The 14,139-nt window shown below is 32.5% G+C and overlaps 1 protein-coding gene across 10 annotated transcripts in view; it reads right to left on the reverse strand.

Moving 5' to 3' along the window:
- Positions 1-14,139, reverse strand: part of PCDH9 (protocadherin 9) — an 859,400-nt gene that overhangs the window by 825,969 nt on the left and 19,292 nt on the right. Inside the window, exon 3 of one of the 10 annotated variants that reach the window (XM_010973566.3) lies at positions 4,581-8,417. The exons of the other annotated variants lie outside the window; for them this stretch is intronic. Within the exon in view, the coding sequence (XP_010971868.1) occupies positions 8,304-8,417 (114 nt within the window). The 3' untranslated portion in view covers positions 4,581-8,303. Of the gene's footprint in view, positions 1-4,580; positions 8,418-14,139 lie in introns of those variants that run through there. 10 annotated transcript variants of the gene reach the window in all.

The raw sequence follows: 14,139 nt of genomic DNA on the forward strand, positions 1-14,139 counted from the left end.
GTAAGGACAAAGCAAATGTGAGGCAAAAATCTAGATTGGAAAGTGAGGATGAAGAAGAAATTACACCTCTGTGACGTCATTCCATAGGGATTGTCTGTGCATCTGGCAGCAGTGAAAGAACAACGGGCACACTATAAAAAAAGAAGTCAAATTTAACAAATAGTGAGACCGGCATACATCAAAGAGTTTAAATTTAAAGCTGCCCTATTTCCTATAACTGACTCTGACTGCTTATTTGCAAGTCTGCCAACAGCATCAGTCATATATGCAATGAAGAGCATTTCATTAAAGTGATCAATGTATTCATTCCTATGGCAAAATGTATGTTTTAATGTGTTATCTTATTTTTCTACTGTACAAGATAAGGAAGCAAAAATATTTCTAGGTTTTAAGCATTATTATAGGAGGAAGTGGTTCCAAAGAGAGTTCATTTTCTAAAAAGATGGCTACTACTGAGAAAAGAATATTGAATTCCTTTTGCTTGAAATACTTCAAACTATTTTCAAAGAATATTTAGAAGGAGTTGCATAGAGGCAAATAATTTGTATATATTTGGTCATTACCCTGGGTCACAGGACCCTGTAAGATTTCATAGATGGACTTCATAGAATCTATAGAAACTTTGAATGATTTGCAACTAAAAAATATATATATATGTATGTATATGCGATTAATTAATATTTCTGGAGAGTGAGTCTATAGTTTTAAAATGATACTCAAAGGAGTCCAAAATACAAACGTTCAAGCACTGCTGGATTGGAAATAAAATATTTAAAGTAACAAAGATATTTCTGTTATACTAATAACCATTTATATGCTTAAGGCTATTACACATTTACAAAATGATTAAAATAAGTAATTGCCAAAAGGCACAATATCACATGCATGCATTTAATAGATATATTTAAGAATTGTCTCTTAAATGTACCAATTAATACTTATGATTTATAAATGAGTGAATTCTAACACTGCTAATCTTCTATATAAGACAAGAGGTGATAACGCAAAGGAAGTCACACATGATTATCAAAAGTTTACCAGTATTTTTTTTCAATATTTTAAAAATAAAATGCCATTTTAATAAATACATACACTTAAAATGGCAAATAGCTTGATGGTGACTTTTCTGGACTATAAGGCTATTACTTATTTTAAATATCAAGTATGTATTTTGTGTAACAAAACAAAACAAAAATTGTTACTTTCCTCATTGAATGGGGAACGCATTTTGTTCTATCTTGCAGTAAGTACGTTAAGAAGAAAAATAAATGAAATAATATACAATTAACTTTAGCAAGCATCTTACCCTATAATGAGATTAACTGAACTTTTATTTGAAAAAGTATAAATTATAATTGCTAATAGACACTAAAAAAACAACTATATCATCAGAGCCTTTGGTCACGCCTTTATCCATAGAGTATAAGTGTCTATTATGAACTGGGAATTTTACCAGATTTCTTTTGAATTTTCAGTATGTTATTAAATCTCACTTGGTATACAAAACTCCCAATTTTACCTCCTCTACCTTCCAAAAAAGAAAAACCCAGTCACGTTACAGATCTTCTATTCAAAATGGTATAAGTGCAGTATGAGAAACACATCAAATTATGTGTAAAAATCCCAGTTGGCAAAAACATACACCATTTTATAGGTGGTCAATAAATATTTATTAAATAAATGATGTGGGGAATTGTTCATTTTTCCCTGATGTAGTTTTTAAAGTAATCAAAGAAAAGTTAAAATAGTGATTCATTTACGCTAACTGGAGTATTCTAAATTTACTTATATATCCATGGGTAAATGGTTACTTGCACATTTTCAAAAACTGAGTGTTGTGCTCTGCTAAAGGAAATATATTTAAATACCAAAAGCAGCAATAGTAAAAATAAAGACCTTAACCTATGATATTTAGGTTGATAAAAATTAATGGTAAAAACTCCAAGAACTCCATCTACTCAAAATTTTGAAACAGAAATCCGATGTTATTCAAATAATATCAAAATTAAAGTACTGGCATTAAAATATATATTAAATTCTGACTGGATAATAGATCATTAATTGATTATATCTAATAAATAAAAATTTTTACAGTGTAGAAAATTAATGTTTCAGTGTCAATCTATATAAACATATGTATATGAATGTATTTTTCTATATACATGTACATACAGATTAGAATATATTTAAATCTGTATGTATAAATACAAAACATATACCCACATACAGATACATCTTTCAGATTAAGCAATTTATTTCTAGTCACCAAAAAATAAAATTAAAATATAGATTAAGTTAGATGGTGTTGTCTATCAGAATATCTTGTTGTTAGCTATAATATCCATTACCCTCCTAAATTCTTCTGTTAAAAATCACTTACTTCTAAAATGTGACTAATAATACATATATAACCCTCCAAGTTAGTATCGGAATGTATTTTTGAAGTGAAATTAAGTGGTAATAATTATTTGGATGATTTATTGTGTTATTCTGTTTTAATGTTTTAACAAAAATACACACTATTTATGAATAAAAATAAAATAATGTATTTGCAGCAACATGGATGGACCTGGAGATCATCATCCTAAGTGAAGTAAGCCAGAAAGAGAAAGAAAAATACCATTTGATGTCATTTATATGTGGAATTTAAAATTTAAAAAAAAAAAGGAAAATTAAAAAGACACTAATGAACTCATCTACAAAAGAAACAGACTTGCGGACATAGTAAACAATCTTATGGCTACTGGGAAAAGGGGTTAGGAAGGGATAAATTTGGGAGTTTGAGATTTGCAAATGTTAACCACTATAGATAAAAGTAGATAAAAAACAAATTTCTTCTGTACAGGACAGGGAACTATATTCAATATCTTGTAATAACCTTTAACAAAAAAGAAAATGAAAATGAATATATGTATATATATGCATGACTGGGATATTGTGCTGTACACCAGAAATTGACACATTGTAACTGACTGTACTTCAATTAAAAAAATAAGGGAAAAATCTTTGTAAGGAAGTATATCTAATGAAAAAATATGAAAGAGAAAAGGAAAGGATAGAAATACTGGATAGCGTTAAAATAGGAAAAATATTCAAAGAACTAAACAAAGGGGAAAACGTATTTTGAGTCACTTTTCTTCTCCTATGGAAAAAGCACCTTGTTATCTCTGACTGTTCAATATTTATCTAAGGTACCAACAAGCCACCTGCTCAGCTTCTGATGGTCCTAAGATTTGACTGCTTCAGTATTTGAAATGCTGTTCATTACATGGATAGAAAGAAAAAAGAAAAGAAAAGAAAACTGTTCTGTCTTGCATGTAGCATAAGAATGTCAATGCAAGCTAACAGTATTTTCATTCAACTACATTTGTTGAATGGATCTGACCAAATTACGTTTTTAAGAGAAAAACATACATAAAAACAAAACAGAACAAATCCTATCAGGTAGGGCAGAATGGGCTAAATCTCTCTGGGTTAAAAAAAGAAAACTTGGAGACCAACAAGAATTTTGTATCATGCTCTCCACATTTATGATGACTAAGTTTTCATCTCTGCTTATTCAGATGAATATCATTACAAAATGGAACCCTTGCATGTGAAAATGTTGGGACTTTTAATGACATCAATTTGTTGTGCTTGTTTTTAACAAGTATATAAGTAGCCAAAGATTAGTCGTTATAAAATTTAATTCAACCCTCCACTTCTTATCACAGGGAGTCTAAACATACACCTGACAAATACCATGTGTAGTACATGGGTTTCTCTGTGGAAAGAGCCAAGAGGTTGTGTCCCAACAGGCTTCAAGAGTGACACTGAAAACTGTAGTGATTCAGGAATTGTGATTCAGCCCAGAAATCTGAATTTTATTAGCAAAATAAGTGAGTCTGGCCGTAAGTGTGCTAACCTGAACCAAATGTAGATCTTTTTATTTACTGTATTTGAGAGTCAAGCTTTACACTTTACTGGGATGTCAAAAGCAATGTTTGCCAAACTTTTACTCTTTTTTAAAAAAAATATTATTTTGATTTTTGGGGGGGTGTAATTAGGTTTATTAATTACTTTATTTATTTAGTGGAGGTACCGGGGATTGAACCTAGGACTTCATGCATGCTTAGCACGCACCCTCCCCCTGACTTCCTGCCAAACTTTTTTCTTAAATATCTAACTTTGGTAAGCAGAGAATAACAAAAGTTTGATTAACAGACCTGCATGTATTTTCTTCACATTACCTCCATGTAACTGGCTCTCTGCAGTCTAGAACACTCAGTTTAAGTGCAAATTGCTTGGCATTCCAGTGTTGAAAAGTGGCATAATGAGTAACTATGGATTTGAGGGGGCAGCTCTTTTGGTGTCCATTAGCCAAGGTTCTACAGGTGTGAGCAATTCATCACTTAGGAGAACAGCCTCCTAAGTAAACAAGGACAAGCCCTTCATCACACCAAGTGTGTGTGTGTGTGTGTGTGTGTGTGTTTTTAACTCATCCTTTTATCAATAAGATTAAGTTCAGGGACTCCTTATTAGAAAACCAGAGAACAATTTCAACAAATGTTCACAAACAAATTCAACACAAAAATCTCAACGTTGTTACAAAACAATTTCTGAAACTTTATTGTGAATTTTAAGGTACATTTAGTAAAGGATGTTTTCCTTAATATAATTAATTAAAATAAGTGGAAAGAAATGCACATACTATTTTTTTAAAGCAAGGATAAGTACAGACTTTTGAAGCCACAATATATACAATTATATGAGTGCAATAAGCTTCCAAATACATTAGGTATATATCTATTTAAATAAATAGTAGAATACGTGATTTGACAAATGTGAGTCGTACTGATTACACCAAAAAATGTTTTACAAAATATAGCAAAAAAAATGGAAAGTTATACATTCTGATATACAATTTTTAAATACTTTATATTCTCATTACTTAATTCAAATGATAGTGTACAGAAGTCCATTTTAATGAGGACAAGTTGTAACTGTATTTTTTACACTTCAGCAAGTATGGATATGAAGATGCATCCCTATACATGTTACTGAATTCCCACTCAACTTAAATCACTAGCACAGGGAAGAAAAATTTCTACCAATTATTAACAGTAATAATTTGTATCTATAAATATCAATATAACACACTGCAACATTATTTTGGCTATTTAAAACCTAAACTATATCACCTAATTCTTCAGCCAAATTTTTTGGTGTGTATATAAAAACTTAACTTGAAATCAAAATAGAAAGATATAGCTACATTGAACTTCTTATCTACTCTGCCCTATACTTATTTTAAATGATGCCTTTAATTATCAGTTTTCCATTGGGAAAATATTCCCTGTAAGTCTTTAATAATAATGCTTTGTATAGTGCCTTATTATGAATCTCAAGAATTCATTTCACAAAGTAGCAATGGAATATATTGTATTGTGAATGCTACCTACAGAATAATGGTATTATAGGAACATGTGAGGTCAAGTGTTTACATTTATAATTATTCATACATTGTAGCACAATAAGGGAGATTATTTTAAGCCACATTTCATCATTTTTAGCGTATAGTTACACATGACAATTTGGAGTATGTGAAAATATGGCTATTTTGCAGAAGTAAAACTGAATATAACTTACCAGGGTGGTGGTGGTTGTTTTTTAATTGAAAACAAATGTTTTATTTTCTGTAGGGTTCTTTTCAAAATTAAAAAAAAAAAAGAACAGAAAAGGAATTAAACATATCTATCTATTTTAGAGTGGTGATATGGGGAGAGGAACCATGCAATGATCATTCTCTAAAAATCACCTGGGCAATGATTATTGAAAAGATGCATTTTGCATTTAAATAATGAACAATCTGCTTCTCTGACTATGTCTATAAAAACTGCCTGGTAATATCAGAACACAATTATAGAATGATTAAGAGTATATTACCTTTTCTTTTTTTTTACAGTTGGACTATAAAAGTAATACAAGGAAACCTATTGTATGTGAACTGATATTGCATTTTTATATTTTTAGAACATTAGGTTATGAACATATCTAAAATCATATCTAAAGACAAGCAAGACAAGTTAAATTCTCCTAAATTTCCACAGCACCAACTGCCCATATTTTTAATGGGGCTGCACCACACGTCAAGCACCCAGTCAATCTCCATAATTCACCAAGCTGCCTTTTATTGGTCAGAATGAAAAGTACGGACATTTTCTCTAAGAAGTCGGTTGATGTTAGGGAGACCGTGCAGAGGACACACGCAAATGCAGACCTAACCTGTCAGTGCAACCATAAGCCTGCAAACCCTAAGCTTTTCCTTGCTAACCATACAGCCTTGTTCTTCCATTGGAGAGAAATGCCATAAGGGCGATTAACGTTCACGTTAGGAAGAAATGTGCCCACTTATGCGTGAGCGTCTTTCTTTTGCTCATATTTGCATTATAGGCGGGCGTGTGTTGGTATAAGTTTTCAGGGTAGTAAAACATTAAATACAATTCAAGTGACATGTAATTGCCAAAGAGGAATCTTATTTCTTGCCCTGTGAAATGAACAGGGGTTAATTAAGCAAATTGCTGTCTTCTCAGCGCTCTGTGCTTTAAAACCTTGACGGGAGCAAAGCGATGATTTGTTTAACTATAAAGTACATATACATTCACACCCAGTGAAGGCATTGTCAGTCTCTTGACTACTCTCTTGGAATATTAGAATGAAATAATAGAACGTCAAATAGTCTTTCTTTGTTAATTTCTTGATGTTAAGTGAATATGAACAAGGTTTCATAAGGTAGAAATATCCCTAAACTGAGAAACAGATTTATTGAAAGTTTAAAGGTGATCATCCCATTTTGTCTACCTCCAGAACTGTATCATTATGGTTAACAGACTTTACAATTCTATTTTAATACCATTCTGTATATCAGAGATTGTATATCTACAATCACCTTAAATATAGAATGATTAACAAGTTTGTGATTTCTCTTTTTCAAATGATCATCTTAAATTTGGTGCATTCCTGACCCTTTTGGCTTTAATATTACTATTCTAAGAGATAGTAATATTTTAAAAGCCTTAAAAACTACTGTGCATTACTGGAATACCCTGTCTAATTGAGTGGATCTGTAAAAGGGATAGTGTCATTTCCACATTGCTGTAGTTCCCTTTTGCCAATCCACGTACAGTATTAAAATACACTTTGTGATTAAAAAACTAGAAGCATGCAACTAAGGAAAATAAATCATATTTTCCTGAATAGACATCTCAAAAATCACATTGTGAAAAATCTAGAATTAGTACTCCCATCAGAAATCTATGTAAAAATATACTCAAGAGCTTGCCAAATTTGAGTATGAAAACTAATTTTATTAAAGTGTGACTATGGAAAAAATTAATTGGCAATAAAAACATTTGAAAAATTCTCAGATAATTGAAACAATAAATACACAGCCTTTGTCGTAGAAAACATTGCCATTCTACTGCTATGATAGATAAGCTTTGTAGCAAGAAAAATAAAAACAGCTGGAGTTAGGGGAGCCTTCAATATTTTGTAGTTAAACTATTTTTACTAAAACTTTTTGGTAAGATATGAAAAAATCTTTTCATTTCAGAGACAGTTCCTAAAGCAATATATGTGTATAATTGTATATGAGATTGGTTGTGTACACAGCTAATTTTCTCATTGTGATCACAGACTAGGCATACCTTTTCTGTGACTATTTTTCAGGGATAAAAGTGGTTGTAATTAAATAGACAAAAACATACCACTGAATACAATCAATAGTAGAGCACTCTGTTGAACCAGTTCTTGATATTTGTAAAAGACGAGTTACGTATTTGATGAGAAAAATTGTACCAGTTTGAGTTACATAATTGTTTTCCACTTCCCTGTTCATACATTTTCTTGAAATTCTGAGTGTGCAGAGACTAGGAATTGGTGTTCATTTGCCTTTTCTACCACATCACTGTGGGAAAAATCATTATAGAATTTTCACCCCACTAGCGTAATGTTGTCCAGTTCCATTAATCCTCCTATGTCATTCCTCAATGGCCTGAAATTGATGTATATTAATTCATAATTGTGGAGGTAGAAAACAAAGCACAAGCTGGAAAGCTTCTGCTTGCTCAAGGCAGAAATTTCCAGTGTTAAGACGATTAAATTTGGCTCTTGTAATGTCCATTTGGATAGAGTCTGCCTGTCACGATCATAACCAATAGGTATAATGTCACTACAAATTATCAGCCACACTCAAAATGTCAATGCAAAATTAATTTCGTTTTTCACAAAGCTTTGTCGGTCTAGTCCATAAATAAAGGAGAATTTCAGCTATATTTTAAGTCATCTAGAAAGCTCCACGTTAGGCCACTAACATCTGCACGCCAGGGTTGCATCACAGGTTGTGAAACCAGAACATTTTGGCACTCTTCTACCTGAATCTGATAAAAAAAAAGAGACTGATAAAAGTGTTGCTTTTGTATTTTGTTTCATTGGATGTGAATTCTATCAAATGCATCATTTTAAAAAGTTGCATCTCTAAACAGGACTCTATAAACAAATACACAGACAAAAATCATTCCTTTCATCCCCATTGACTTTGTCTCCTTGTGTATGTCATGGAGTTCAAAGGAAACTTCTCTGTGTATCTTTGTGTGCGTTTCTAAGAATTACGTTTCTCCAACCTCTCCCCTTAATAATTTAAACTAAGGAACTCCTGCCACTCTAGTTCACTGACAAATTAACAGTTGAATTTAGCTTCCTTGTATCAGTGGTTGATCTAAAACCTGACCAAGTTCTTGTCTGATTAATACAGAAAAATCTACATTTGGTCAACATGGTCAGTACTGCTCTTTGATGAGAGTAATTGAAAAATTTCTGGCTACTGAAGCTTATTAGTAAGGGTCCTCAAGAAAAAGCTGCTGCCCCTAAATCAAACCAAACACAATCACAATGTAAGCAATGCAAGCTTCAAGACTTCAGAGTTTTGGAATTTTAAGTTAATCTGATGGGCTCATCTCAAGAAACTCTTTTTGAAAGATCAGATTCTTATTATTCTCTAAGACTATAACAGAGTTTATGTTCTAAATAAGGATAGCACCCATGAGTAGTTTACTGATTCACGTGAACCACAGGCAGTGGACAAAAAGGTTAGCATATTGTTCCAAGAATCAATTTACTTTGCAAAACAGAAGAGGGAAAGCAACCATAACAGCTATTTCATTTTCACCTTCCAATACACCTCAAATTAAAACTGCAACTTTCTCACCTAGGAGTTTTACCAAAATGCATCCACTAGAATAGTCACCGATAAACAAAACTCATTTGACTACACAGCTGAAATGCTTCTCTCCAGTTCTCAGATTTAAGGGGGATCTTGAAAGTCCAGAATGGGGTTGACAAGGGTTGAGACTTCTCAGAGGTTTAAACAAGGAGACGTGAAGATGCTAGTAATGAAATGCGGTGTATTAATGGAACTGTATAAAATGACTAGGTACTTTCTGTGGTTGTAGGTGATAAAACTGGAAAAAATTTAGGACTAAAATTTTCTAAACAATAATAAAAAATGTTTTACACACATTTCTAAACAGACATGAAGATACGTCTCCCAGTGCACTCCTGATAGGTTGGGGGAAGGCCCATGCTGATGTTAGCTGGCAAGTTTGTGTAGAGGTGGGTGGATGGTGGTTGGTGCTTCTGACTCATTTGGGAACAGGGGCTGAAATTTTTTTTTTTTTTTAAAAGGAAAACATCATTCTAGTCCAGTGAGGAAGGGAGATCTTTTTGTTATCGTTATAGTTTGACCTCCCTCTCTTCCAGTTCCCTTATTATCTAGTATAAGGAATAGTTTAAAAAAATGACAAAATTCTTGTTCTGTTTTGAAATTAACTGAATGTTTGAAATTCACTGTCAAAATATACTGTTTGTGAAAAGTATCCAGGATCCTACCGCCTAAAATATACAAATGCTATTATTACCACGTTTACTACTGTACTGTCTGTGAAAGTCCTTCGTAAACTAGCAAGGGCCACATGTGCCTCGGGTATGGCTGAACCATCAGCCATGTGCTCAGTGGCAAAATCTGTATGCTACGGGAATTAACAACAACCATGTTAAATTAAATTTCAGCTTTTCTTTTTTATATTTACACAAATAATTTCTTTTGGCGTGATTGACTCTTGGTGGTGAGCCACAATTTGATTTTTTAAAATAAAAGTTCAATCATAGAGGCAGGATTGTTTAGCAACTACAAGCAAAACCTCTGGCATAAGACCGTTAGGGTTCAAGTCCTGGACTACCCTCCACTTACAAGAACTGTGACCTTAAGCAAATCATTTAACTTCTCAGCTGGAAGAGAGGGATATTAATAATAATACTTGATCCACAAGGTCATTGTTCCTATTTAAAAAGTTAATACATGTAAAGGGCTGAGAAGAATGCCAGACACACAGTGAGCACTCAACTAAATTTTGGCTAATTGTCATTACCTGGTGTTGGAAATCAACTTTCAAGGCATCACAAACTAAGTTTCTGGAAATAAAGAGATAATGCTGCCAAAGAGAGTACTGTGATCTTCTTTTTACAGAGCTCAAAATATCTTCCATTTCTCCCGTGAAATTGTTTGCTATTTAGCTGAAATTACCGTGGCTTATTCTGGCCAGTTACTTTTATACATACATAAAAGCATGTTTGCATTTTTTAGGGATAATGACTAATCATGTTAAAGTACTCCATAGTTAGCTTTAATTACAATTCATTAAGACCAATGAATTTATTCCTTTTAACATTAGCTCCCCCCCCCATACAGGCTACTCTAACTTTATTATGGTTATCTAATGTTGCCTTTGTCCAAATTCCTGATGACTTTATTTCTCTTCCAGGCACAACATTGGAAGGCACTAATCTACAAGCATGCAATTCCAAATCAGATGCTGATGGACATCATCTCTTTGTTCTTTTTCAGTAGAGAACTGATTTGATTAATCATATAGCTGTGATTCACTGAACTGTCCCCAGAATGGCTGGCTCTGACAAAGCTTTGTAAATTCACAGGATTTTAAGCCTTGGCCTGTCCAGCTTCTCACCTCACCAGAGATTGCTTACACCTCATTCCACCAATTCCTGCCCCAAATAGCTAATGTGCCTCTTCTGCAAAAATCACAGGGTTTTCATTTGACACTAATCTACTTGTTTTATATACTTCTAAAGTCTTTATAATTTGCCATCACTTGTATTAGTAACATTAAACAGTTTGGGGATTTTATATAACATCCATATGATTTTATACCCATGGAATAAATATTGAGAAAATGTATCATGCCCCTATAGCCATAGGGTTAAGGAAGGCATCTTTGTTGTTGTATATTCAGAAAGTAAGCATTGGAGGAGTCGCTTAAAATAAAAACCAAAAAAAAAAAAAAAAAAAGTCTTGTGACCAACATGTGGCATTTCAGAAACTACACCGTCTCCATCTGTATCAGTTTCCCAAACTTGCAAAGTAACTCCTAAACCCATCCACACACAGTGTAAAATAGTCTTTTGGTAATACTTCCGCCAAAAACACTGATAGAATTGAGTTTTCCTAAAGCTTTTAGAAAATGAAAGAATATAAGGAGGTAAATAGTGATAAATACATTAAATTTTGAGGTTCAGCCCTAAGCTGCTGTCCAGCTTTCAGAACCATCCCTATAGGGCTGTTTCTGCTGTGTTCTGGAGAAAATGTGGTAGACTGAGCTGTGGCAAAACCGGTTATTTATATTTCTGTAAGCAAATAGTCCTTGTCGTGTGACATTCAGCTGGTATATTTTGGGGCTACAACAGCTAATTCGTAATTCAGCCCCTTTCAATTCCAAACTTGATTTTCCTTCAGCAATAGATTGACAGTTCTGATTATTTACATTATATCTTCACCTTAATGCTATTTTGGTCTTTGAATAAGCAGGCTTCTAATAAAATCAATGAGCATTATTCTATTCAATTAGCTTTTCTAAAAACTATCCTGATAACAAATGATACCATCAATCAAAAATTACCACTGTTTGACTTTTAAAAAAGTATATCTATACATTATTCCTAAACTGTGTGTAATTCTCCAATATTCATAAAGGTTGAAATACTAAATTCATCTTAATATTTTTCTACAGGAAAAGATCAAACATAATTAAAGTAATATTACTAGTAAAAATATGGAGGCTACATATTATTTTAGGTTGACAGTTTTCAAAAAAAAACATAAACACTATTAAGCTGCTTGAGATTTTATAGTTCTTCTGTTTTGTGATTTCTGATTTAGGGGGAAAAAGTTAATTTTCTAGTTCAGAAGGGGAAAATTAATCAGGCAGCGACCTCAAAGAAGATAAAGCTAACGCTCTGTTATCAACACTAATGCAAGAGGGTGATAACATAGATCATACAAACAAATGAGAATACTGCAAATCGCTCATTGTCAGGAGAGACTGAACTATATGACTTACTTTGTAATTGTTTTTCTTGAGCCAGTGTCAACATTGATTTGCACTGTTTGAGCATATATCAACTGATGATGGAAAGAAGTGGGCCAGGCTGATGTTGGGTTGTAAGAGGAAACTTGCCAAAGAGTGAAGTTTCCCTAAGTAATTAACAAAAGCTCTAGTTTAATTTTTAATAATAGAAATTTGAAAATGGCTGAATCCAATGATCTCATCTTCAGATGAGAAAACTGAATTCTCAAGAGGCTAAGTGCAATTTTAGCAAAGTATAAGTGGTTTTGAGTAGATATTATTGTTGTCCAAAATTAGAAAATAATGTGTAGCAAAGTTTTGAAAATGGAAACAATCTGAGTATTTATTTTGATTAACCCCTACTGGTTTCTTTAGTAAAGCAATGCATAGTTACTTATAAAAACCATAATAAGCAAAGAATTAAAACTATATAGTAACAGCAAGTTAAACATCACCATGAGTCCTGGTGAGATGGCCACATTTCTGATTTTATGGAGAAATTTATTACTAACACTCCTGTGATTTCCACACCAACTTTTATCTGAATGTATCCTTTTACTTAGCTTAATCTATCCTGTTGCTTTCCAAATAGTCCATAGTTTCATATCATGAAAAGTGAATTACATTTAGTTACATGATGGTCATATCAACAAATGTATGATTTCCAAAAAAATGGTTTATATTTTAATCAATATATTTAGTTAACAAGGGTTATCACATACTTTATTCCTGAAGTCTACATATTTTACCAGGATTCAATTTTGTCATTCATGCATAATATAGATATTACCTGGAGATAGTTGCCTAAATACACGCAGAACAGTTGGAAAGATCTTTTTGGAGTTAGGCACCAGCTTGATGGTAATCACTGAAGCCTAACTACAATTAAAATAAGACATTTTCTGGCAGTAAAAATTCATCCTAAAAATACATTTGCACAAAAATGTGCAAAAGCAAAGGCTCTGCTTGCATAGTATGTTGAAACTTTGAAATGACCTGCTTATATAAACACTCACCCATATGTAAATTAGTGTTTTAGAAATGATTAAGTTAAAAATAACAATAGTGTCTTGCCTGAAACGGAAAGTCCAATTATGACATTTTCTTCTATGATTAAAGAAAACCAAATTTTCAGGATTTGAATGTTCCTTAATTTAAGAAAAAGTATATATAATAAGGTCTCTATTTTCAAATTTATGTCATTGCAGCCATTCTTTGAAATATTGTGATAAATATTCATAAGAAAATGGACTTGCCCAAATCAGAACCATCTGGAGGTGAAAGCTAATTAAACCAAACATTTATTCCAGCCAGAGCTTAACATCTATGTTCCATGTCTATGTTAAGCTTGTCTTTTTGAAGACTAATGTCAGCTAAGGATGAACATCCTTTTGCAGAATATCATGCCTGGAAATACCCCTTTCAAAATGGATCCCTGCATAAATGGAACTCCATTTTTAGAGAACACAGTCCTTTTTAACTTGGGTTATTACTCAACATTATCAATGTGTGCCATGTTTTTAAAGTGATTTTTAATATGGCAAATATGCTAATCTCACATAGTTACAAAAATGAAGTTTTACTTGCAACCGCATTTTATTAACACCTTTGCCTGTAGAAGAAGTGTGATTTTAAGGATGAAAAAGTGTATTTCCCTCTAAATTAACCCAAGGATAAATTTAAA

This window comes from Camelus bactrianus, chromosome 14 (assembly GCF_048773025.1).
Source record: "Camelus bactrianus isolate YW-2024 breed Bactrian camel chromosome 14, ASM4877302v1, whole genome shotgun sequence".
Classification (NCBI taxonomy): Eukaryota; Metazoa; Chordata; class Mammalia; order Artiodactyla; family Camelidae; genus Camelus; species Camelus bactrianus.